General features: G+C 50.1%; 1 protein-coding gene across 1 annotated transcript in view; it reads right to left on the bottom strand.

The window, feature by feature from the left end:
• LOC144592271 (transmembrane protease serine 9-like) overlaps positions 1-27,652 on the bottom strand; it is a 91,450-nt gene that overhangs the window by 54,050 nt on the left and 9,748 nt on the right. The window contains exons 4-8 of the mRNA XM_078396800.1: positions 27,043-27,308; positions 19,820-19,956; positions 15,955-16,092; positions 15,705-15,813; positions 14,954-15,127 (exon numbers count right to left, since the gene is read on the bottom strand). Coding sequence (XP_078252926.1) covers positions 14,954-15,127; positions 15,705-15,813; positions 15,955-16,092; positions 19,820-19,956; positions 27,043-27,308 — 824 coding nt within the window. The remainder of the gene's footprint in view (positions 1-14,953; positions 15,128-15,704; positions 15,814-15,954; positions 16,093-19,819; positions 19,957-27,042; positions 27,309-27,652) is intronic.

Genomic DNA, 27,652 nt, shown 5'->3' with positions numbered 1-27,652 from the left:
ACACAAAGCTGGGTGGCAGTGTGAGCTGTGATGAGGATGCTATGAGGTTGCAGGGTGACTTGGACAGGTTGTGTGAGTGGGCAGAATCATGGCAGATGCAGTATAATGTGGAGGAATGTGAGCAGCGGTGTCTCGCCAACTGTCTGTCTTCCCTTTCTTCTTTTTGTGATTTTTAGTATGTGTTAAAAAGTATGTTTTATTGTTCCTTAGTTTGTTTTATGTGGGGGAGGGGGGGAGACTTATTTTCAATCTCTAACCTCGACGGAGATGCGATTTTTCTCCGTATCGTATCTCCGTCCCCGTTGCGGCCTATCCTGGTGGAGTTGGTGGCCTTTCCTGGCGACCGACGGGCGCTCCAAGCTGTGGGACTTTAACATCGCGGAGCTTGCGATACCTTTGTGGGGATCGAAGCTCCAACCGTGGGGCCTGTGGACTTTAACATCGTGAAGCCCGCGGTCTCCGGTAAGAAGAGGCCGACTCGGGAGCTCCATGCCGCGGAGAGAGTTTCAACCGCCCCGACGTCGGAGTTACGATCATCCCGATGGGGGCTTGGATCGTCAGCTGCGGGGGCTCTGATTGTCCCGACTGCGGACGGTTCAACAGCCCCGACCACGGGAGAACAAAGAGGAAGAAGGTTGAACTTTATTACCTTCCATCACAGTGAGGAATGTGTAATCTGCTGTGGTGGATGTTTATGTTATTGTGTGTCTGGTTGCTTTCAGTTCATCAGTCACTGAAAGTAAGCGTGCAGGTACAGCAGGCCGTGAAGAAAGCTAATGCATGTTGGCCTTCATTGCAAGAGGATTTGAATTTAGGAGCAAGGAGGTCCTACTGCAATTGTACAGGACCCTGGTGAGACCACACCTGGAGTATTGTGTGCAGTTTTAGTCTCCTAATTTGAGGAAGGACATTCTTGCTATTGAGGGAGTGCAGCGTAGGTTCACCAGGATAATTACCTGGATGGCGGGACTAACATATGATGAAGGAATGGGTCGACTGGGCTTGTATTCACTGGAATTTAGAAGGATGAGAGGGGATCTTATAGAAACATATACAATTCTTAAAGAATTGGACAGGTTAGATGCAGAAGAAAATGTTCCCGATGTTGGGGGAGTCCAGAACCAGGGGTCACAGTTTAAGAATAAGGGGTCGGCCATTTAGGACTGAGAAGAGGAAAAAAAAATTCACCCAGAGAATTGTGAATCTGTGGAATTCTCTGCCACAAAAGGCAGTGGAGGCCAATTCACTTGATGTTTTCAAGAGAATTAGATTTAGCTCTTAGGGGTAACGGAATCAAGGGGTATGGGGAGAAAGCAGGAACGGGATACTGATTTTGGATGATCAGCCATAATCACAATGAATGACGGTGCTGGCTCGAAGGGGCGAATGGCCTCCTTCTGTACCTAATTTTCTATGTTAACCATTCTGTAGGGCAGTTTCCTAGCTGATCACCATCGTCACTGTCCATAATACCACCCACTTTAGTTTCATCTACATACTTATCATGCCTTGAATGTTCTCATCCAAATTGCTAATATAAACCACAAACAGCAATGGACCAAGCACCAATCCCTGGGGCACAACACTGAAGCTTGACTTGATTGTACTTGATCCTGACTCATGTACGTATTGTAATATGTGATCTTTTGGGACTGCATGCAACACTGAACTTTTCCCTGTACATCAGTACACATGACAGTAATAAAGCTAAACCTAAGTTGCTAGTAATTCCGAGTTTAGGAGTTTGGAAGGATTTGGTGAAAAACATTTTTGTGACTGCCATGGTCTCACAAGGACCAGGATGGTGGGATGTTCCTCGGACCACCAGGAATTGTCCACATTCGCAGCTGTTTCCTGGGTGCTGTGTGTTGGGTGTGTAGAATGGGACATGATTCAGCTTGAGCAATGAAATAGCACAAAGCCATTGGACTGCAATTTCCAGTTCCTTATGTGTATCTGTGAGTTCTATCTCTCATGAATAGGTCACACCTTAAATGCAGCGATTGTTTTGGATCGGGCATAGATTGACTGTTGACAATGCAGGAGTGGAGTTATTATTAGATGTTGGTGTTACATTGATCAGTGCTTCCCGCACAGAACCGCCTTTGCATGAGCGGTAAGTTGTGTCATTGGAATGTGCTCTGATCACCAGGAAGCTACGGTATCACAAAAAGTTGGAGGATCTCAGCGGGTCAGGGAGCACCTCAGGAAAGGAATGGGTCCTTCTCTCCTGAGATGCAGCCTGACCCGCTGAGTTACTCCAGCTTTTTGTGATGCCTTTGATTTGTAGCAGCGTCTGCAGTTATTAGCCTGCACATCAGGAAGCGATGTGCCCCAGTGTTGCAAATGCAAACTCCAAATCAAATGCAGAACCTTCACTTGGAGGCCACGGCCGTGGTCATGTCTGCTGTGGAAATGATCCTTGGCGGAGCGGTCATGCCCACCCTCTCTCTCCCTTCCCTGCCCCCAGCACCACCACGGCAAGTGCATTCCCAATGACAACCACTGTGTGAAAGGCTTTGTGTAAGAAGGAACTGCAGATACTGGTTTAAACTGAAGGTAGACATGAGTAGCTGGAGTAACTCAGCGGGTCAGGCAGCATCTCTAGAGAGAAGGAATGGGTGATGTTTCGGGTCGAGACCCTTCTTCTTTCTTCATTCACTCCTCATTCTCCTGTGGTTCTCATGGCCTTTTGTTTCAGCCGTTCTGAAATAGAGGCACAACATCATCCATCCTAGTGCCCTCTGCCACCTCACCCGATCTAACCCGATCTAATAGAGGCACAACATCATCCATCCCAGTGCCCTCTGCCACCTCACCCGTATCTAATGACCACTCGTATATCTCAGCCAACACACCTGCAATTTTCTCCATAGTTTCCCAGTGTCGTCGGATATATCTGATCAGGCCTAGGAGATTATCTACCTTCATTACGGTCACGACCATCAGCACCTCTTGCCCTGTAATACTGACTGGTCTCGAGACACTTCATTTAACTGTTCCAAGTTCCCCAGTCTTCATGTCTCTTTCCCCATAGTAAAATCAGAGGAGAAATACTCACTGAGGACCTTGCCTATCTCATGTGGCAACACACAGAGATGGCCACTTAGAGTTTAGACGTTAGAGATACAGCATGGAAACAGCTCCATCGACTCCATGCTGACCAATGATCATGCATACACTAGCCCGATCTTGCACACTGGGGACAAATCACAGAAGCTAATTACCCTACGAACCTGCACGCCCTTGGAGTGTGGGAGGAAACAGGAGCACCCGGAGAAAACCCATGTGGGTCACGGGGAGAACGTACAAACTCCATACAGACAGCACCCATAGTCAGGTTCAAACCCAGGTTTCTGGCGCTGTGAGGCAGCAACTCTACTGCTGTGCCACCGTTGGTTTCTTTCCATAAATGTACATAAAATCTCAATAGACAATAGGTGCAGGAGTAGGCCATTCGGCCCATTGAGCCAGCACCGCCATTCAATGTGATCATGGCTGATCATTCTCAATCAGTACCCCGTTCCTGCCTTCTCCCCATACCCCCTGACTCCGCTATCCTTAAGAGCTCTATCTAGCTCTCTCTTGAAAGCATTCAGAGAATTGACCACCACTGCCTTCTGAGGCAGAGAATTCCACAGATTCACAACTCTCTGACTGAATCTCTTTGGAATGTCCTTAATATTATGATCTATCTGTCCCTCCTAGCCCCAGTTCCAGAGAAAACAATCCAGGCCTGTCCAGCCCCTCCGTGTGAATCCCAGGCATCAGCGACCCATTCCAGCAGCAGACGGGTGTCAGGCCCGTGATCCCAACGTCCCAGCGAGGGGCCACTGAAAGAGTATAGGGGCCCGGACACCACAGTGCCCAGCGAGGGGCCACAGAGAGGGTAGAGGGGCCCGCATCACCACAGTGCCCACGTGGGGCCACAGAGTAGAGGGGCCCGTGATCCCAACATCCCAGCGAGGGGCCACTGAGAGAGTAGAGGGGCCCGGACACCACAGTGCCCAGCGAGGGGCCACGGAGAGGGTAGAGGGACCCACGGAGCCCAATGTCCCAGCGTGGGGCCACAGAGAGGGTAGAGGGGCCCGGACACCACGGAGCTCAATGTCCCAGCGTGGGGCCACAGAGAGGGTAGAGGGGCCCGGACACCACGGAGCCCAACGTCCCAGCGTGGGGCCACTAAGAGGATAGAGGGGCCCGCATCACCACAGTGCCCAGCGAGGGGCCACAGAGAGGGTAGAGGGGCCCGTGATCCCAACGTCCCAGCGAGGGGCCACTGAGAGAGTAGAGGGACCCGCATCACCACATTGCCCAACGAGGGGCCACAGAGAGGGTAGAGGGGCCTAGACACCACAGAGCCCAACGTCTAGCGAGGAGCCACTGAAAGAGTAGAGGGGCCCGGACACCACAGTGCCCAACGGCCAGCGAGGGGCCACTGAGAGGGTAGAGGGGCCCGCATCACCACAGTGCCCAGCGATGGGCCACAGAGAGGGTAGAGGGACCCTGACACCACAGTGCCCAGCGAGGGGCCACTGAGAGAGTAGAGGGGCCCGGACACCACAGTGCCCAACAAGGGGCCACAGAGAGGGTAGAGGGGCCCGTGATCCCAACATCCCAGCGAGGGGCCACAGAGAGGGTAGAGGGGCCCGCATCACCACAGTGCCCAGCGAGGGGCCACAGAGAGGGTAGAGGGACCCGCATCACCACAGTGCCCAGTGAGGGGCCACAGAGAGGGTAGAGGGGCCTGGACACCACAGTGCCCAGCGAGGGGCCACAGAGAGGGTAGAGGGGCCCACACCACAGTGCCCAGCGAGGGGCCACAGAGGAGGGTAGAGGGTAGGGCGGCACGGTAGCGCAGCGGTAGAGTTGCTGCTTTACAGCGAATGCAGCGCCGGAGACACAGGTTCGATCCTGACTACGGGTGCTGCACTGTACGGAGTTTGTACGTTCTCCCCGTGACCTGCGTGGGTTTACTCCGAGATCTTCGGTTTCCTCCCACACTCCAAAGACGTACAGGTATGTAGGTTAATTGGCTGGGTAAATGTAAAAATTGTCCCTAGTGGGTGTGGGCGACACGGACTTGGAGGGCAGAAAAGGCCTGTTTCCGGCTGTAGATATATGATATGATATGATATGAGCCCGCATCACCACGAGCGCAGCCAAGATGGGAGGGGTGAGGGGGGAGATGCACAGAGTCTCTTGTCCAGAGTAGGTGAATCGAGGACCAGAGGACAAAGGTTTAAGGTGAAGGGGAAAACATTTAATAGGAATCTGAGGGGTAATTTTTTCACATGAAGGGTGGTGAGTGTGTGGAACAGGCTGCCAGAGGAGGTTGTTGAGGCAGGGACTATCCCAACATTTCAGAAGCTGTTAGATAGGTAAATGGATAAAGCAGGTTTGGAAGGAAATGGACCAAACCTGCAGGGCAGGTGGGACTAGAATAGCTAGGACGTTGGCTGGTGTGGGCATATTGGGCCGAAGGGCCTGTTTCCACACTGTATGACTCTATAACCAGAGAACATAGGTTTTAGGTAAGGGGAGGGGGGGGGGCGGGATTTAATATGGTAACTTTTGAGGGGTAACTTTTTTCTTTACACACAAGGAGAGGATCTATGGATCAATGAGATGTGATGCTGAGGCTCTATAACGTGCTGGTTACAGGGGTGTGTGTGATGCTGGGGTTCTAAGGTGCTGGTCACGGGGGTGTGTGTGATGCTGAGGCTCTATAACATGCTGGTCACAGGGGGGTGTGTGATGCTGGGGTTCTAAGGTGCTGGTCACAGGGGGTGTGTGATGCTGGGGCTCTATAACATGATGGTCACGGGGTGTGTGTGATGCTGGGGCTCTAAGGTGCTGGTCACGGGGGTGTGTGTGATGCTGGGGCTGTACAAGGCGCTGGGCACAGGGGTGTGTGTGATGCTGGGGCTCTAAGGTGCTGGTCACAGGGGTGTGTGTAATGCTGGGGGTCTATATCGCGATGGTCACAGGGGGGTGTGTGATGCTGGGGCTGTACAAGGCGCTGGGCACAGGGGTGTGTGTGATGCTGGGGCTCTAAGGTGCTGGTCACAGGGGTGTGTGTGATGCTGGGGGTCTATATCGCGATGGTCACGGGGTGTGTGTGATGCTGAGGCTTTATAAGGCGCTGGTGGGTCCACATTTAGAATATTATAAGCAATTTTGGACACCATATCTGAGGAAGGATGTACTGGCTTTGGAGAGGGTCCAGAGGAGGTTTTGGCCCTTTGGCCCATTGAGTCCTCACTGAACATCTATCACCCATTTACTCTAGATCTATGTTATCCCACTTCCACATCTTAGGCTTAGGAAGTTCAGCATGTCCTCAACAAATGATCCCAGGAATGAGTGGGTTAACCTATGATGAGCGTTTGTCAGCACTGGGCCTGTACTCGCTGGAGTTTAGAAGGATGAGGGAGGACCTCATTGAAATATGCAGAATAGTGAAAGGCTTGGATACAGTGGATGTGGAGAGGGTGTTTCCACTAGTGGGAGAGTCTAGGACTAGAGATCACAGCCTCAGAATTAAAGGACGTTCTTTTAGGAGGGAGATGAGGAATTTCTTTCGTCAGAGGGTGGTGAATCTGTGGGATTCTTTGCCACAGACGGCAGTGGAGGCCGTCAGTGGATATATTTAAGCCAGAGATAGATCAATTCTTGATTAGTACGGGTGTCAGGGGTTATGGGGAGAAGGCAGGAGAATGGGGTTCGGAGGGAGAGATAGATCAGCCATGATTGAATGGTGGAGTAGACTTGATGGGATGAATGGCCTAATTTTACTCCTATCACATGAACTATCTTATGATCAAGCTGCCAGAGGAGGCAGTTGAGGCAGGTACTATCGCAACATTTGACGTGGACAGGTACATGAATAGGGCAGGTTGAGAGACATGGGCAAAAAGCAGGCAGGAGGTACTAGTGTAGAAGGGGTATGTTGGTTGGTGTGGGCACGTTGGGGTATGTTGGTTGGTGTGGGCACGTTGGAGTATGTTGGTTGGTGTGGGCACATTGGGGTATGTTGGTTGGTGTGGGCATGTTGGGGTATGTTGGTTGGTGTGGGCATGTTGGGGTATGTCGGTTGGTGTGGGCACGTTGGGGTATGTTGGTTGGTGTGGGCATTTTGGGGTATGTTGGTTGGTGTGGGCATGTTGGTTGGTGTGGGCATGTTGGTTGGTGTGGGCAAGTTGGGGAATGTTAGTTGGTGTGGGCAAGTTGGGGTATGTTGGTTGGTGTGGGCACGTTGGGGTATGTTGGTTGGTGTGGGCACGTTGGGGTATGTTGGTTGGTGTGGGCACGTTGGGGTATGTTGGTTGGTGTGGGCACGTTGGTTGGTGTGGGCATGTTGGGGTATGTTGGCTGGTGTGGGCACGTTGGTTGGTGTGGGCACGTTGGGGTATGTTGGTTGGTGTGGGCAAGTTGGGGTATGTTGGTTGGTGTGGGCACGTTGGTTGGTGTGGGCACATTGGTTGGTGTGGGCACGTTGGTTGGTGTGGGCACGTTGGTTGGTGTGGGCACGTTGGGGTATGTTGGTTGGTGTGGGCACGTTGGAGTATGCTGGTTGGTGTGGGCACGTTGGTTGGTGTGGGCATGTTGGGGTATGTTGGTTGGTGTGGGCACGTTGGGGTATGTTGGTTGGTGTGGGCACGTTGGGGTATGCTGGTTGGTGTGGGCACGTTGGTTGGTGTGGGCATGTTGGGGTATATTGTTTGGTGTGGGCACGTTGGGGTATGTTGGTTGGTGTGGGCATGTTGGTTGGTGTGGGCACGTTGGTTGGTGTGGGCACGTTGGGGTATGTTGGTTGGTGTGGGCACGTTGGTTGGTGTGGGCACATTGGGGTATGTTGGTTGGTGTGGGCATGTTGGTTGGTGTGGGCACGTTGGTTGGTGTGGGCACGTTGGTTGGTGTGGGCACGTTGGGGTATGTTGGTTGGTGTGGGCACGTTGGGGTATGCTGGTTGGTGTGGGCACGTTGGTTGGTGTGGGAATTTTGGGGTATATTGTTTGGTGTGGGCACGTTGGGGTATGTTGGTTGGTGTGGGCATGTTGGTTGGTGTGGGCACGTTGGTTGGTGTGGGCACGTTGGGGTATGTTGGTTGGTGTGGGCATGTTGGTTGGTGTGGGCATGTTGGGGTATATTGGTTGGTGTGGGCACGTTGGTTGATGTGGGCACGTTGGTTGGTGTGGGCACATTGGTTGGTGTGGGCACGTTGGGGTATGTTGGTTGGTGTGGGCACGTTGGTTGGTGTGGGCATGTTGGTTGGTGTGGGCACGTTGGGGTATGTTGGTTGGTGTGGGCACGTTGGGGTATGTTGGTTGATGTGGGCACGTTGGTTGGTGTGGGCACATTGGTTGGTGTGGGCACGTTGGGGTATGTTGGTTGGTGTGGGCACGTTGGTTGGTGTGGGCATGTTGGTTGGTGTGGGCACGTTGGTTGGTGTGGGCACGTTGGGGTATGTTGGTTGGTGTGGGCACGTTGGGGTATGTTGGTTGATGTGGGCACGTTGGTTGGTGTGGGCACGTTGGGCTATAGGGCCTGTTTCTACGCTGTGGGATTGGAACAATGGAGCAGGAGGAACATGTATCCCTCAGGCATTGCCCCCCCCCCTTCACTCACAGCAGATCTAGTCTTCAACCCTCAACGGCCATATTTATCCTTAAAATTCCAACTCAAACATATTAGTACAACAAGCTGCTGTGGATCCTCAGCCAGGGGAGGCTCAAACCCCCACTGGTCACAGATGAAGAAATGGTCCCTAACCTAGTCCTGAGCTGCCCATCTTCAATCCCTTGTCAATGGGAGCACACCACAGCCCACAACTTACGCCTGGTAATATTTTAAACCTCTTGATCTTCTAAACTCAAGAGTGATGCAGCCTATATTAGGGATCTTCCTAATTTAACCCGGCAAGGTGTGAAATCATTGACTGAATGGAGCAGAGGCTAAGGTTTAGTTTGGAGACAGCAGGGAAGCAGGCCCTTCGGCCCATCAAGTCCTCACTGACCTTCTATCACCCATTCACTCTAGATCTATGTTATCCCACTTCCACATCTTAGGCTTAGGAGGTTCGGCATGTCCTCAACAAATCTCACCAACTTCTGCAGAGACATAGTAGGAAGCTTTTTACTAGGATGTATCACAGCTTGGTTTGGGAACAGCTCCGTGAAAGACCGCAGTAAACTGCAGAGAATTGTGGACGCAGCCCAGACCATCACACAAACCAACATCCCTTCCATTGACTCCATCTACACCTCGCATTGCCTCGGCAAGGCCAGCAGCATAACCAAGGACCAGTCTCACCCCGGCCACTCCCTCTTCTCCCATCGGGGAAGAGGTACAGAAGTGTGAAAACACACACCTGCAGATTCAGGGACTGTTTCTTACCGGCTGTTATCGGGTAACTGAACCGTCCTCTCACCAACGACACAGTGGCTGGTAATGCAAGTTTATCTTGCACTAAATGCTGTATCCTTCACCTGTCCACTGTGGACACCTTGATTGTATTGATTAATAGTCTTTTCTTTGACTGGAACCTCAGTACAAGTGACTATAATAAATCAAAACAAGCTCCCTATGCACTGGGAGCAATTTTTCAAAGGCCAATTAACCAGCAAATCTGTACGTCTTTGGGATGTGGGAAGAAACGGAAGCAGTGGGTATGGCTGGGCTCGTTGAGCCATCCTTATCAACTGGAATGAAAGTTGGTTCCAACACATCCGCGGTTGCCAAGGTGAGGGGAAGCATTCATAGAAACATAGAAAATAGGTGCAGGAGGAGGCCATTCGGCCCTTCGAGCCTGCACTGCCATTCAATATGATCATGGCTCATCATCCAACTCAGTATCCCGTACCTGCCTTCTCTCCGTACCCCCTGATCCCTTTAGCCACAAGGGCCACATCTAACTCCCTTTTAAATATAGCCAATGAACTGGCCTCAACTATCTTCTATGCAGAGAATTCCACAGATTCACCACTCTGTGTGAAAAAAACTTTCTCATCTTGGTCCTAAAAGACTTCCCCCTTATCCTTAAACTGTGACCCCTTGTTCTGGACTTCCCCAACATCGGGAACAATCTTCCTGCATCTAGCCTGTCCAACCCCTTAAGAATTTTGTAAGTTTCTATAAGATCCCCCCTCAATCTTCTAAATTCCAGCGAGTACAAGCCGAGTCTATCCAATCTTTCTTCATATGAAAGTCCTGCCATCCCAGGAATCAATCTGGTGAACCTTCTCTGTACTCCCTCTATGGCAAGAATGTCTTTCCTCAGATTAGGAGACTAAAACTGTACGCAATACTCCAGGTGTGGTCTCACCAATGCCCTGTACAACTGCAGCAGACCCTCCCTGCTCCTATACTCAAATCCCCTCGCTATGAATGCCAACATACCATTCCCTTTCTTCACTGCCTGCTGCACCTGCATGCCTACTTTCAATGACTGGTGTACCACGACACCCAGGTCTCGTTGCATCTCCCCTTCTAATCGGCCACCATTCAGGTAATAGTCTGCTTTCCTGTTCTTGCCACCAAAGTGGATAACCTCACATTTATCCACATTATACTGCATCTGCCATGCATTTGCCCACTCACCTAACCTATCCAAGTCACCTTGCAGCCTCCTAGCATCCTCCTCACAGCTAACACTGCCCCCCAGCTTCGTGTCATCCGCAAACTTGGAGATGTTGCATTCAATTCCCTCGTCCAAATCATTAATATATATTGTAAATAGCTGGGGTCGCTGCACTGAGCCTTGCGGTACCCCACTAGTCACTGCCTGCCATTCTGAAAAGGACCCGTTTATTCCTACTCTTTGCTTCCTGTCTGCCAGCCAGTTCTCTATCCACATCAATACTGAACCCACAATACTGTGTGCTTTAAGTTTGCATACTAATCTCTTATGTGGGACCTTGTTGAAAGCCTTCTGAAAGTCCAGATATAACACATCCACTGGTTCTCCCTTATCCACTCTACTAGTTACATCCTCGAAAAATTCTATAAGATTCGTCAGACATGATTTGCCTTTCATAAATCCATGCTGACTTTGTCCAATGATTTCACCACTTTCCAAATGTGCTGCTATCCCATCTTTAATAACCGACTCTAGCATTTTCCCCACTACCGATGTTAGACTAACTGGTCTATAATTCCCCATTTTCTCTCTCCCTCCCTTTTTAAAAAGTGGGGTTACATTAGCTACCCTCCAATCCTCAGGAACTACTCCAGAATCTAAAGAGTTTTGAAAAATTATCACTAATGCATCGACTATTTCTGGGGCTACCTCCTTAAGCACTCTGGGATGCAGCCTATCTGGCCCTGGGGATTTATCGGCCTTTAATCCATTCAATTTACCTAACACCACTTCCTGACTAACTTGGATTTCCCTCAGTTCCTCCATCTCATTAGACCCCCGGTGCCCTGCTATTTCCGGCAGATTATTTATGTCTTCCTTAGTGAAGACAGAACCAAAGTAGTTATTCAATTGGTCTGCCATGTCCTTGTTCCCCATGATCAATTCACCTGTTTCTGACTGCAAGGGACCTACATTTGTTTTAACTAATCTTTTTCTCTTCACATATCTATAAAAGCTTTTGCAGTCACTTTTTACGTTCCCTGCCAGTTTTCTTTCATAACCTATTTTCCCTTTCCTAATTAAGCTCTTTGTCCTCCTCTGCTGGACTCTGAATTTCTCCCAGTCCTCTGGTAGGCTGCTTTTTCTTGCTAATTTGTACGCTTCATCTTTTGATTTGATACTATCCCTAATCTCCCTTGTTAGCCACGGATGCACTACCTTCCCTGATTTATTCTTTTGCCAAACTGGGATGAACACTTGTTGTAGTTCATCCATGCGGTCTTTAAATGCCTTCCATTGCATATCCACCGTCAACCCTTTAAGAATCAATTGCCAGTCTATCTTGGCCAATTCACGTCTCATGCCCTCAAAGTTACCTTTCTTTAAGTTCAGAACCGTTGTTTCTGAATTAACTAAGTCACTCTCCATCCTAATGAAGAACTCAACCATATTATGATCACTCTTGCCCAAGGGGCCACGCACATCAAGACTGCTAACTAACCCTTCCTCATTACTCAATACCCAGTCTAGAATAGCCTGCTCTCTCATTGGTTCCTCTACATGTTGGTTTAGAAAACTATCCCGTATACATTCCAAGAAATCCTCTTCCTCAGCACCTCTGCCAATTTGGTTCACCCAATCTATATGTAGATTGAAGTCACCCATTATAACTGTTTTACCTTTGTTGCACGCATTTCTAATTTCCTGTTTGATGCCATCCCCAACTCTACTACTGCTGTTAGGTGGCCTGTACACAACTCCCACTAGCGTTTTCTGCCCCTTAGTGTTTCGCAGCTCTACCCATATCAATTCCACATCCTCCAAGCTAATGTCCTTCCTTTCTATTGCGTTAATCTCCTCTCTAACCAGCAACACTACCCCACCTCCTTTTCCTTTCTGTCTATCCCTCCTGAATATTGAATATCCCTGGATGTTGAGCTCCCAGCCTTGGTCACCCTGGAGCCATGTCTCCGTAATCCCAACTATATCATATTCATTAATAACAATCTGAACATTCAACTCATCCACCTTATTACAAATGCTCCTTGCATTGAGACACAAAGCCTTCAGGCTTGTTTTTACAACACTCTTACCCCTTATACAATTATGTTGAAAAGTGGCCCTTTTTGATTTTTCCCCTGGATTTGTCTGCCTGCCACTTTTACTTTTCACCTTGTTACCTATTGTTTCTACCCTCATTTTACACCCCTCTGTCTCTCTGCTCATGCTCCCATCCCCCTGCCATATTAGTTTAAATCCTCCCCGACAGCACTAGCAAACACTCCCCCAAGGACATTGGTTCCATTCCAGCTCAGGTGCAGACCGTCCTGTTTGTACTGGTCGCACCTCCCCCAGAACTGGTTCCAATGTCCTAGAAATTTGAATCCCTCCCCCTTGCACCATTTTTCAAGCCACGTATTCATCTGAAATATCCTCCTATTTCTACTCTGACTAGCACGTGGCACTGGTAGTAATCCAGAGATTATTACCTTTGAGGTCCTACTTATAAGTTTATCTCCTCGCTCCCTAAATTCACCTTGTAGGACCTCATCCCGTTTTTTACCTATATCGTTGCTGCCAATGTGCACCACGACAACTGGCTGTTCACCCTCCCCTCAACTGACATGTCTTACCCCCAAATTAAGTTCAACACTGCCTCAGCGACCAGCGCAGCTGGGCACAGGTAAAGCTTCATGACACTGGGCCTGTACTCAGAGGTTTAACATGAGAGGAGACCTCATTGAAACATACCCAATAGTGAGCGGCCTGGATAGAGTGGATGTGGAGGATGTTTCCACTAGTGGGAGAGTCTAGGACCAGAGGGCACAGCCTCAGAATACAGTAAAAGAATATACGTTAAGAAAGGAGACAAGGAGGAATTGGTTTAGCCAGAGAGTGGTGAATCTGTGGAATTCATTGCCACAGATTCCATCATGTGGCGCCACCAGCAATGGCTGCCTCGCCAACAGTCTGTCTGTCCTTCTACTGTTTTTGTTATTTTTAGTTTGTGTTAAAGTATGTTTTAGTGTTTCTTGGTTTGTTTTATGTGGGGGGAGGGGCAATTGGGGGAAACTTTTTTTCAATCTCTTACCTTGACAGAGATGCCATTTTTCTCCATGTCGTATCTCCGTCCTCACTGCGGCCTAACATCGTGGACTGGTGCGGCCTTTCCTGGAGACAGGTCCGGCGCTCCAAGCCGCGGGACTTTAACATCATGGAGCTGCGATCCCTTGCCGGGGATCGGCTGTGGAGAGCTCCAACCGCGGGGCCTGTGGATTCTAACACCGTGAAGCACGCGGTTTCTGGTAAGAAGAGGCCGACTCGGGAGCTCCATGACTCGGAGAATGTTTCAACCGTCCCGATGTGGGGAGTTTTGATCATCCTGAAATGAGGGCTCGGATATCGGATCGTCGGCAGCGGCGACTGCAGATTGTTCCACAGCCCCGACCGCGGGTGAACAAAGAGGAAGGTGATTGAACTTTATTACCTTCCATCACAGTGAGGAATGTAGAGGCCGCTGTGGTGGATGTCTAAGTTAAATTTGACTTTGTGTGTCTTGTTGCTTTTTACTTCGTATGGCTGTATGGTCACTTCACCTTAATTGGTGCATGTGACAATAAACTGAATCTTGAATCTTGAAACAGTTGTGGAGGCCAAATCATTGGGTTTTTTAAAGTGGAGATTGACAGATTCTTGATTGGAAAGGGTGGTAAAGGTAATGGAGAGAAGGCAGGAGAATGGGGTTGAGAGGGAAAGACAGATCAGCCATGATTGAACGTTGGAATGGGCCGTGATGGGCCGAATGGCCTAATTCTGCCCCTATGATTTAAGATTTCACCACCTTGCCTCTGACGCTGCCATTTGTTCATTTATCCACCACATTTTCCACCCAATTAAGAAAATCCCCCTCAGTCATATTTCACTTGTGTGTTATCAATGTAACAAAATACAAAAATAAATCCTTGCCGACAACCTTGCGAAACGCAGTTCACACTTTGTATTTCATGCTGACAAGGCATTTGCCACTTAACAAAGTAATTGCACATTTAGTATTGGGTTTGGCAATATTCCTCGAAATGCACTTCTCTGAAGATCTGCACATTGACTTGTTTCATCACAGCCTGGTTCAGCCACTCAAACACCCAGGAATTAAGGAATCTACAGATAGAGGTGGACACTGCCCAGTCCATCACGGGTACCAACCTTCCCACAAAGGGATCTACAGGAGGCACTGCCTCAAAATGGCAGCCAGCATCATCAAGGACCCACACGACCCTGACCACTCTCTCATCTCACTACTACCATCGGGAAGAAGGTACAAAGCCTGAAAACCATGACCTCCAGGTTCAAGAACAGCTTCTTCCCAGCAACCATCAGGCTCTTGAACACTGATTTGATGATGACGGTGATGGTAATAGTGACGGTGACGGTGCTTGTTTGATGATGATGGTGATGATTTGATGATGATGGTAATGGTGATGATGATGGCGATGATGTTTATTTGATGATGATGATGATGATGCGAGCAAGTATTGAGTGAAGCTGCTGCAAGAAAGAATTTCATTTTTTCATTGTTAGAACATGTGACAATTAAACACTTGACAATTTTTAAAGTCTTCTTTTACTATAAATGAATAATTAGCAGTGTAATAATACATGACTGGTGATATGGCATGGGTCAGCTGTCAGAGGTCTCTCTTCATTTCTTTTCATTGATGCAGAGTATTCCCAATCCCCGACTACCCAAAGCCAAACCGACTGGTGGCTAAACTATCTTTGCATTAAACTGTAAAGCAGAACTGGGATCCAAATAGCCAAGGCCAGCACTCAAGGATGTCTGGAGCTGTCCTTGGCCCACACAATATCCCCCCGTGCATTGAAACATCAAACCTGGTACAAAAAGTGTTGAATCAGCTCAGAGGAGCCATGTAAACAATTCAGGAATTTATATCAAAACACACACTACTTAAATTAAACAGCAGCTAACTAGAGTTGTCCTTAACCCTAACCCTAAATATAATGCTAGTTGTGTGGACCTATTCTAGAGTCCCGGAGAAGCCCACATGTGATAACCCACATGTGATAAAACGTGGAGGTGTCTGCATCTGGAACTTCTACTCACAAACCAATGACCTCATTACACTGTCACCAATGTTGCACCAAAACAAAGCCATCTGCAAACTTGCGGATTCCATGGAGATAAAAACTACATTAGTGGCGTCATTGCAACGCTAGGAATAGATTTTAGAAATAACGTGTTCGTGCACTAGGAGTGAAAGGAGCATGTTGCGATTGCCAAGGTGTCCCATCAAGGTGTCCCATCAAGGTGTCCCATCAAGGTGTCCCATCTATACGCCGGTTTCCTGCTTCACCCAGTCTCGCAGGGATGTCACACGTGAATACACTCCTGGTATGTTGGGACTCGCACATTTAATCCCATAGCTCACGATTCCAGCAAGAAACCAAGTCTTATCAGGATCTCTGCACACCAATGGACCTCCTGAGTCACCCTGCAAAAGATGAGGAAGACAATGATTAGTTCAGTTTAGAGATAGACAATAGACAATAGGTGCAGGAGTAGGCCATTCGGCCCTTCGAGATACAGCACGGAAACAGACCCTCTGGCCCACCAATCCATGTCGACCAGCAATCCCATACACTGCACTATCCTACACACACTTTTAACCAAAGCCAAATTAATCCACAAACCTGCACGTCTCTGGAGTGTGGGAGGAAACTGGAGCACCCAGAGAAAACCCACACAGTCACAGGGAGAACGTGCAAACTCCATACAGACAGCACCCGTAGTGAGGATCAAACCCAGGTCACTGGCGCTGTGAGATAGCAACTCTAGATAATTACTGCACTGTGGCGCTGAAGTAATGTTGCTAATAAATCACCTAGTACGTTACTCTATGTGTGGTGGCCCTGACAATGGAACAGTCACCACAGAAAGAGAGAAATTCCATGCAAACACTAACCAGTTTTATCATTATTACATGCACATTGCATGCACATTGCATGCACATTGTATGCACATTGTATGCACATTGTATGTATGTTATATGTACGTTATATGTACGTTATATGTACGTTAAAAATAAGAGGGTGACCAGTGAGAGTCGGGCTCCACAAAGGGCGGCATGGTAGCGCAGCGGTAGAGTTGCTGCTTTACAGCGAATGCAGCGCCGGAGACTCAGGTTCGATCCTGACTACAGGTGCTGTACTGTAAGGAGTTTGTACGTTCTCCCCGTGACCTGCGTGGGTTTTCTCCGAGATCTTCGGTTTCCTCCCACACTCCAAAGACGTGCAGGTATGTAGGTTAATTGACTGGGTAAAATGTAAAAAATTGTCCCTAGTGTGTGTAGGATTGTGTTAATGTGCGGGGATCGCTGGGCGGCGCGGACTTGGTGGGCCGAAAAGGCCTGTTTCCGCACTGTATATATATGATATATGATATGATATAATAAAGGAGGGAATCGATTCTTGAAGTCAGAGGAAGCAGGAGAATACAAGTGCACTGGAGCATTTTGAGATCAGGGTGGGGTGGTGCTAAAGCTCATGAAAGAGCCTTAAGTGGTGGTAAATCCCCAGGGCCTGATGGAATCGATGCCAGATTATTGAGGGAGGCAAGAGCAGAGGTTGCAGGGGTTTTGACGAGGATCTTTGTTCTCTCTGGCCAGGGGTGAGGTCCCAGAGGACTGCAGAGTGGCCAATGTGGTTCTGTTGTTGTACGCGGGTACAACACCTTCCATTCACTGCACACTAGGCACTAGCCACTTTTCAGTTCATGCTAATACACTTTGTCCAATAAGCATCAGCATCGTGTGGAACCTTATCATTGGCTTTTGGAAATCTCCTCCACCAACTCTGCCTGTCACATCCTCAAAGACTGCAGGCGTAAAGCATGATTCACCCGTGATCAAAACCTGTTGACCAGGTTTGATGAATGATTGCTTCATAACTCATTAATTATTCCCTCTGAGTATTAACTCCAGCATCTTCTCAAGAGTAGATGTTAAGCTAATGATCCTGTAATCCCTGTTGCTGTCTTCTCCCTGTTTGCACACCCATGCTGGTCTTTGACCAATCTTCTGGCACCATCCTGGAACCGAGCAAGTTGGGGAAAAATAGAAACATAGAAAATAGGTGATTGTGGATGATCAGCCATGATCACAATGAATGGCGGTGCTGGCACGAGGTGGAGGACATTCAGCCCCTTGAGACAGCACCGCCATTCGTTGTGATCACGGCTGATCATCCACAATCAGTAACCCGTGCCTGCCTTCTCCCCATATCCCTTGATTTCAGTAGCCCCTAAAGCTCTATCTAACTCTCTCTTAAATCCATCCAGTGAATTCGCCTCCACTGCCCTCTGTGGCAGAGAATTCCACAAATTCACAACTCTCTGGGTGAAAAAGTTCCTTCTCACCTCAGTTTTAAATGGCCTCCCCTTTATTCTTAGACTGTGGCTCCTGGTTCTGGACTCCCCCAACATTGGGAACATTTATCCTGCATCTAGCTTGTCCAGTCCTTTTATAATTTTATACGTCTCTATAAGATCCCCTCTCATCTTTCTAAACTTTAGTGAATACATTCCAACCACTCACTGCAACGGCCTTTCCCACAGACCCTTGGCCCTGGTGATTGTCCACCTTTACCCCCTGCCCCTCCTTACTTGAGATTAACCCTCCCAACAATGTTGGGATATTTCTCGTTGCCTCCACGGTGAAAACTGATGCCAAGTGTTGATGTAACCATTTGCCACCCATCAGCCTCCAGATGCCACACTGAGGCCAGCGTTGTTCTATTTAGGAATCCCATGGAAGCACTTGGCATCTGTTTGATGTTTCACACAAGATTTCATTCAAAATCTATGTTCTCCCTTTCACAAGTTGTTCAGTCTTTGGCTCTGGTTCTTCTGGTTCTCATCACAGTCCCATCTCCACACCCTGCACCTGTAGTCTTCTCTCTCTCTCTCTCTCCCCTCAGTCCCATCTCCCTCCTCCTCCACGATCCCCGCCTCTCCCCCACCCCGTGCCACAGTCCCCAGCCTAATGAAGATCTCCACAGTTCACCTGCTAACACGTCTCTCAGCTTATGTTGCATCCAGTTCGCACTACTTCACCTTTCTCCCATTGCATTTCCTCTCATGGTCCTGCCTCGTTCACCGTCAAGTTGCATTTAGACAATAGACAATAGGTGCAGGAGGAGGCCATTCGGCCCTTTGAGCCAGCACCGCCATTCAATGTGATCATGGCTGATCATTCTCAATCTGTACCCCATTCCTGCCTTCTCCCCATACCCCCCGACTCCACTATCCTTAAGAGCTCTATCCAGCTCTCTCTTGAATGCATTCAGAGAATTGGCCTCCACTGCCTTCTGAGGCAGAGAATTCCAGATGTAAACTATCCTCTGGGTAGTTTGGACTATTTCCTGCTACTCATCTCCCACAACACCTCGTAAATGCTTCAACACACATGGCCAAATATTAAAACACCCATTTGCTCCAAGATCCATCCCTGATGCATTCCACAAATCGAGGTGAACAAGAGCATGAGGGGCATTAGTAAAATGAACACTCAGTCTCCCCCAACCCCCCCCCCCCCCCCTCCCCCCAGGGTGGACGATTCTAAAACACAGAGGAAACAGGCTTAAGGTGAGAGGAGAAAGAGACCTTGGGCACAACGTTTTCACCCAGAGGATAGTTTACATCTGGAATGAGCTGCAGAGCAATGATAGAAGTGGATACAAGTCAGACTTTTCAAAGATATTTGGACAGATACGTCGAGAGGAAGGTGGAGGGATACAAGCCCCGGCATATATGGGATACGGGCCCCTGCATATATGGGATACGGGCCCAGCATATGTGGGATATGGCCCCGGTGTGTGTGGGATATGGGCTCCGGCATATATGGGATATGGGCCTCGGCATATATGGGAATGACCCCAGCATATATGGGATACGGGCCCCGGCATATATGGGATATGGACCCAGCATATATGGGATACGGGCCCCGGCATATATGGGATATGGCCCCGGCGTGTGTGGGATATGGGCCCCAGCATATATGGGATACGGGCCCCAGCATATATGGGATACGGGCCCCAGCATATATGGGATATGGACCCAGCATGGACAAGGCAGGCCGAATGGTCTGTTTCAGCTCTGATCCTACAAGACTATAATTAGTAATATAAGCAAATTCAATGCAACATGAATAGTTAATAGGTTACCTGACAGGCATCCACTCCTCCTGCCATGATCCCAGCACAGATCATATTCTCAGTGATCAGGGTTTTGTACACATGCTTGCATTTGTCGCTGCTGATGATATGCACAACTGCTTTCTGAAGGATTGTGGCAAGTGACCCTGGAAAACACATGAGCCAACAGTTCACTCATGCATGCAGCTGAATGTGGACTGATCACTCCTGCCCTGCTGCCAATATCAGACATCTTGCCCTGGGTTGGCATCAGGGAGCGTTGTGGAGTACATGCCCCAAGATCAGGGAGCCTGGTGGACTACATGCCCCAAGATCAGGGAGCCTGGTGGAACAGATGCCCCAAGATCAGAGAGCCTGGTGGAGCAGATGCCCCAAGATCAGGGAGCCTGGTGGAACAGATGCCCCAAGATCAGGGAGCCTGGTGGAACAGATGCCCCAAGATCAGAGAGCCTGGTGGAGCAGATGCCCCAAGATCAGGGAGCCTGGTGGACTACATGCCCCAAGATCAGGGAGCCTGGTGGAGCAGATGCCCCAAGATCAGGGAGCCTGGTGGACTACATGCCCCAAGATCAGGGAGCCTGGTGGAGCAGATGCCCCAAGATCAGGGAGCCTGGTGGACTACATGCCCCAAGATCAGGGAGCCTGGTGGAACAGATGCCCCAAGATCAGAGAGCCTGGTGGAGCAGATGCCCCAAGATCAGGGAGCCTGGTGGACTACATGCCCCAAGATCAGGGAGCCTGGTGGAGCAGATGCCCCAAGATCAGGGAGCCTGGTGGAGCAGATGCCCCAAGTACCAGCAATGTGCTGAAGTGGAAATGGTTGAAAGCTTCAAGTTCCCTGGCGTTAATTACCAATGATATGTCATGGACCAACCACATCAATGTGACAGTCAAGGTGCACCAACACCTCGCCCTCCTCAGGGGACTTGAGGACTCAAGCTACAGGGAGAGGTTGAACCAGCGAGACTCTATTCAGTAGCCGTGGACTCTGTACCTTGAAGCACCGAAGTCTGGGGGTGATCTATGGAGGTGAACAAAATCATGAGGAACAGATAGGTAAATCATGGTCTTTAACCCAGAGCGGGGAATCAAGAAAAATAGGTGTGGGGGTGGGGTCGGGGGGGGGGGGGGGGGGGGGAGATTTAATGGGAACCCGCGGCAACTTTTTTCTCCCCCCTACAAAGGGTGGTGGGTGTATGGAACAAGCTGCCAGAGGAGGTCGTTTAGACAATAGACTAAAGACAATAGGTGTAGGAGTAGGCCATTCGGCCCTTCGAGCCAGCACCGCTATTCAATGTGATCATGGCTGATCATTCACAATCAGTACCCCGTTCCTGCCTTCTCCCCATACCCCCTGACTCCGCTATTCTTAAGAGCTCTATCTAGCTCTCTTTTGAATGCATTCTGAGACTTGGCCTCCACTGCTTTCTTTGGCAGAGAATTCCACAGATTCACAACTCTCTGACTGAAAAGGTTTTTCCTCATCTCCGTTCTAAATGGCCTACCCCTTATTCTTAAACTGTGGCCCCTGGTTCTGGACTCTCCCAACATTGGGAACATGTTTCCTGCCTCTAACGTGTCCAACCCCTTAATAATCTTATATGTTTCAATAAGATCCCCTCTCATCCTTCTAAATTCCAGTGTATACAAGCCTAGTCGGTCCAGTATTTCAACATACGACAGTCCCGCCATTCCGGGAATTAACCTAGTAAACCTACGCTGCATGCCCTCAATAGCAAGAATATCCTTCCTCAAATTTGGAGACCAAAACTGCACACAGTACTCCAGGTGCGGTCTCACTAGGGCCATGTACAACTGCAGAAGGACCTCTTTGCTCCTATACTCAACTCCTCTTGTTATGAAGGCCAACATTCCATTGGCTTTCTTCACTGCCTGCTGTACCTGCATGCTTCCTTTCAGTGACTGATGCACTAGGACACCCAGATCTCGTTGTACGTCCCCTTTTCCTAATTTGACACCATTCAGATAATAATCTGCCTTCTTATTCTTACCACCAAAGTTGATAACCTCACACTTATCCACATTAAACTGCATCTGCCAAGCAACCGCCCACTCACACAACCTGTCCAAGTCACCCTGCAACCTCATAGCATCTTCCTCACAGCTCACACTGCCACCCAGCTTTGTATCATCTGCAAATTTGCTAATGGTACTTTTAATCCCTTCATCCAAGTCATTGATGTATTGTAGGGACATACGGATTAGCGGGGGGGTCTCAAACCCTCGGTTGGGCTAACGAGTCACGGGATGCGGGAGCGCGAGGTATAGTTGTGTCTGGCGCCAAACTCAAGAGATTAGATTAGATTATGTAATCTAAGTAGTGCTTAGATTATGTAAGCAGTTAAGTAGTGGTGTCCAAAGTAAGTACCAGCGCCTTGTTACGGTTTTTGCTGAATAAAGTCTTTTGAATAATAACGCTCGTTTTGGACTCACTACATTGGTGACCTTCGACCTGCTGCTCCAAAACCCCACCCATCGCCACGTCTGAGGCGTCCACCGTCAGCGCCGTGGGGGCGGAGGAGCGCGGGTGCACCAGCACGGTGGTGTTGGCGAGGGCCTGTTTGACCGCGACAAAAGCCGTCTCTGCAGATGCGGACCATACCAACTCGGCGGGGTTACCCGCGAGGCATAGAAAAAGGGGGCGCATGGCCCGAGCTGCTGCAGGCACGAACCGGTGATAAAAGTTCACCATGCCTACGAATACCTGCAATCCCTTGATGGTAGTAGGACGTGGAAAAGAGCGGACCGCCTCCACCTTGGCTGGCAAAGGGGTGGCTCCGGCCGATGTCACCTGGTACCCGCAGGGGCGAACCGTAGACGAGCTCGGCCGAGGATGTGCCTAACTCGGCCTTTGGGGCCGTACAAATGCCAATTCGGCCTGTCGGTGGTAGATTTTTTGGGTCACCGGGTTACATCGGCCGGAGCCACCCCTTTGCCAGCCAAGGTGGAGGCGGTCCGCTCTTTTCCACGTCCTACTACCATCAAGGGATTGCAGGAATTCGTGGGCATGGTGAACTTTTATCACCGGTTCCTGCCTGCAGCAGCTCGGGTCATGCGCCCCCTTTTTCTATGCCTCGCGAGTAACCCCGCTGAGTTGGTATGGTCCGCATCTGCAGAGACGGCTTTTGTCGCGGTCAATCAGGCCCTCGCCAACGCCACCATGCTGGTGCACCCGCGCTCCTCCGCCCCCACGGCGCTGACGGTGGACGCCTCAGACGTGGCGGTGGGTGGGGTTTTGGAACAGCAGGTCGAAGGCCAATGGCAGCCCCTGGCGTTTTTCAGCCGGCAGCTCTCGCGAGCCGAGCTCAAATATAGTGCGTTTAATAGGGAACTCCTGGCCCTCTATTTAGCAGTCCGCCACTTCCGTTATTTTTTGGAAGGCCGTTCTTTCGTGGCCTACACGGATCACAAACCTCTGACATTCGCTTTTGCTAAGGTTTCTGATCCGTGGTCAGCTCGCCAGCAGCGGCACCTCACCCTGATTTCGGAGTTTACCACCGATGTCTGTCATATTGCGGGTAGGCTTAATACTGTTGCTGATGCCCTGTCCCGGCCGGCCATTCCCTCCGTGGCCGTGGTAGGACAGGTGGATTTCCAGGAGCTAGCGGAGGCTCAGCGCCTGGAAAAAACGGCCGAGGTGTACGCCTCCACAGCCTCGGGACTGCGTTTGGAGCAGGTGGCGTGTGGCCCCACAGGTACCAAGTTGTGGTGTGACGTTTCTCTTCCACGCCCTCGCCCGGTGGTGCCTGCCGCCCTGCGGCGTAAGGTTTTTGAGGCCATTCACGGCCTGGCACATCCGTCCATCAGGGCGACTTCGGCCATGGTGGCCGCCCGGTTTGTCTGGCATGGCCTGCGGAAGCAGGTGGCGGCCTGGGCACGGGCCTGTATTCCGTGCAAAACCTCCAAAGTTCATCGCCATGTCCAGCCCCCATACCAGAGTTTCGAGGTTCCCCCAGTCCGTTTTTTCCACATCCACGTGGATTTGGTGGGTCCATTGCCCTATTCCAGGGGTTATACTCATCTCCTGACGGTGGTGGATCGGTTTACACGTTGGCCGGAGGCGCTCCTATTGTCGGACACCTCGGTGGCCTCCTGTGCACGGGCCCTGGCGCTGCATTGGGTGGCCCGTTTTGCTATGGAGGGCGTGCAGCGTAGGTTCACTAGGTTAATTCCCGGAATGGCGGGACTGTCGTATGTTGAAAGGCTGGAGCGATTGGGCTTGTATACACTGGAATTTAGAAGGATGAGGGGGGATCTTATTGAAACATATAAGATAATTAGGGGATTGGACACATTAGAGGCAGATAACATGTTCCCAATGTTGGGGGAGTCCAGAACAAGGGGCCACAGTTTAAGAATAAGGGGTAGGCCATTTAGAACGGAGATGAGGAAGAACTTTTTCAGTCAGAGGGTGGTGAAGGTGTGGAATTCTCTGCCTCAGAAGGCAGTGGAGGCCAGTTCGTTGGATGCTTTCAAGAGAGAGCTGGATAGAGCTCTTAAGGAGAGCGGAGTGAGGGGGTATGGGGAGAAGGCAGGAACGGGGTACTGATTGAGAGTGATCAGCCATGATCGCATTGAATGGCGGTGCTGGCTCGAAGGGCTGAATGGCCTCCTCCTGCACCTATTGTCTATTGTCTATCATCACCACAGATCGGGGAGCCCAGTTCACCTCCTCCCTCTGGGCCGCGCTGGCACAGTTGTATGGGTCTCGTTTACAGCAGACCACCGCCTACCATCCCCAATCCAACGGGATGGTGGAGCGTTTCCATCGGCAGCTGAAGGCGTCCCTCTGTGCCCGACTGACCGGCCACGATTGGGCTGACCAGCTGCCTTGGGTCCTCCTCGGCATTCGTATGGCCCCAAAGGCCGAGCTAGGCACATCCACGGCCGAGCTCGTCTACGGTTCGCCCCTGCGGGTGCCGGGTGACATCCTCCCTTCCGCCCCCGCCTTGCCACCACCCGTTACGTCGGTGTTGGGTTCCCTCCGGGCACGGGTGGGTTCTCTGGCTCCAGTCCCGACCTCCAGGCACGGAAGCACAGTGGTCCACGTCCCGTCGGACTTGCGGGACTGTGATTTCGTGTTCCTGCGGAAAAATTCCCACCGCCCCCCTCTTCGGCCGGTTTATCAGGGCCCGTTTCAGGTACTTAAGAGAGGGGCTGTCACTCGTTTCCGTATCCCGGCTCAAGCCGGCCCATTTGGACCAGGACCTCCCCGTGTCGGTGGCCCAGCCGCCGCGCAGGGGCCAGCCAATGGCCGCCCCCCTGGTTCCGCCAGCAGCGCCCTGTTTGCCACCTCTCGGCCCCCCGCCGCCTATGGTTGGGCCCGGGCCCCCGTTGCCGATCAAGCGCTCTCCGTCACCTACTCCCTCCGCTCCCGTGGCCCCTCCATCGCCTCCGGCGGCGGCGACCTCCCCGCCTCCCGTCACATTGGCGGTATCGGTTTCCCCACTCCGTACGCGTTCCGGGAGGGAGGTCCGGGCACCCGTGAGGTACGGTTTCGAGGGTTCTGGGGGGGGTCATGTAGGGACATACGGATTAGCGGGGGGGTCTCAAACCCTCGGTTGGGCTAACGAGTCACAGGATGCGGGAGCGCGAGGTATAGTTGTGTCTGGCGCCAAACTCAAGAGATTAGATTAGATTATGTAAGCAGTTAAGTAGTGGTGTCCAAAGTAAGTACCAGCGCCTTGTTACGGTTTTTGCTATGAATAAAGTCTTTTGAATAATAACGCTCGTTTTGGACTCACTACAGTATATTGTAAATAGCTGCGGTCCCAGCACCGAGCCTTGCGGTACCCCACTAGTCGCTGCTTGCCATTCTGAAAGGGACCCAATTATCCCCGCTCTTTGCTTTCTGTCTGTCAACCAATTTTCTATCCATGTCAGTACCCTACCCCCAATACCATGTGCTCTAATTTTGCCCACTAATCTCCTATGTGGGACCATGTCGAAGACTTTCTGAAAGTCGAGGTACACCACATCCACCGGCTCTCCCTTGTCCATTTTCTTAGTTACATCCTCAAAAAATTCCAGTAGATTAGTCAAGCATGATTTCCCCATTCGTAAATCCATGCTGACTCGGAACGATCCTGTTACTACTATCCAAATGCTCCGCAATTTCGTCTTTTATAATTGACTCCAGCATGTTCCCCACCACTGATGTCAGACTATTGTCTATTGTCTATTGTCTACTCTTTGAGTTACTCCAGCTTTTTGTGTCTATAAACCAACTCTGCTGATCGCAGGCAGCATTGCTCTTGTACAAATATCCTTCCGTTAATCCCACTGGGCCAGAGGAACAAACATTCAGTGTACGTTCCTTCGCCCAGTCTTTCTCATACCTCATTATCTGAGATATAGCATGCAGTGTGGACTTGTAGGTCAAAGGAAGATAGACACAGAGTGCTGGAGTAACTCAGCGGGTCAGGCAGCATCTGTGGAGAACATGGATAGGTGACGTTTCACAGAGTGCTGGAGTAACTCAGCGGGTCAGGCAGCATCTGTGGAGAATGTGGATAGGTGACGTTTCACAGAGTGCTGGAGTAACTCAGCGGGTCAGGCAGCATCTGTGGAGAACATGGATAGGTGACGTTTCACAGAGTGCTGGAGTAACTCAGTGGGTCAGGCAGCATCTGTGGAGAACATGGATAGGTGACGTTTCACAGAGTGCTGGAGTAACTCAGCGGGTCAGGCAGCATCTGTGGATAGAAGGAATGGGTGATGTTTCAGATCGAGACCCTTCTTCAGACTTCGACCCAAAACGTCACCCATTCCTTCTCTCCAGAGATGCTGCCTGACCCCGAGTTACTTCTTGCACAAGCCCAGAGATCAACAATGAATCATTGTTCAGGATGCACGTTTGCCGATGAGCTCATTGCCCTGGATGTTTCAAGATTATATTATAATACTGTCAATGTGATTCAGGTGCAGCTAACAACTACTTAAAGCACCAGAACAGCAAGTGGGATTTGGGTTTATTATTGTCACGTGTACAGAGGTACAGTGAAAAGCTTTGCATGCTACCCCCAATCAGATCAGATAATGCCACACAAATACAATCAAGTCAAACTCAAGTACAACACAGAGAGAAAACGGGAAGATAAAGAGTGCAGAATATAGTTCTCAGCATTGTAGCGCATCAGTTCCACAGATTAAGGGTTTGAATTGCATTTAGAACAGTAGAATTATACACTGACAGAATAGGAAAATCTAACCTTCGAAGGCAAGTGTTCCCCACCCTGTGATTGTGCATCGTTGCCCAGGTGGGAAGACCTTGCTGCTGGGCGGGAGGCAGATGGGCTGAATGAAGTCATTGAAGATGAGAGGTGAGGACAGCTCCAACACAGCAATGTCATTGGTGAATTTCTTCGGGACGCTGTAGTTGGGGTGGGTCCTGATTCTTCTGATGGTGCTGGACATTCCTTCTCCAACCAACACGGACCCCATGTAAGCTTCCCAAACTGAGGGATTGGCGTAGGCACTTTAAACAAACATCAACATACAATGTCATTAACACACAGATTCATTACTCAAATCCCAGCTGTCGATTCCTGGGCATGCCATCTCTGAATCAGAATTCAGAATCAGAATCAGAATTACCTTTATTTGTCATCCAAAAATCAGGTCTTTTGGCCGAGTTTTCGTCACCCACAGTCCAACAATAGAGCAATAAAATAAGCAAATTACACAACCCAAACCACAAAACAAAAAGTAACATCCATCACAGTGAGTCTCCTCCAGTCCCCTCCTCACTGTGATGGAAGGCCAGAATGTCATTTCTCTTCCCCTGCTGTCTTCTCCCACGGTCAGGCTGTTGAAGTTGCC

Source organism: Rhinoraja longicauda, chromosome 3 (genome assembly GCF_053455715.1).
Source record: "Rhinoraja longicauda isolate Sanriku21f chromosome 3, sRhiLon1.1, whole genome shotgun sequence".
Classification (NCBI taxonomy): domain Eukaryota; kingdom Metazoa; phylum Chordata; class Chondrichthyes; order Rajiformes; family Arhynchobatidae; genus Rhinoraja; species Rhinoraja longicauda.
Note: the sequence above shows the minus strand (reverse complement) of the source record. Positions and strands in the feature narration are given on the sequence as shown.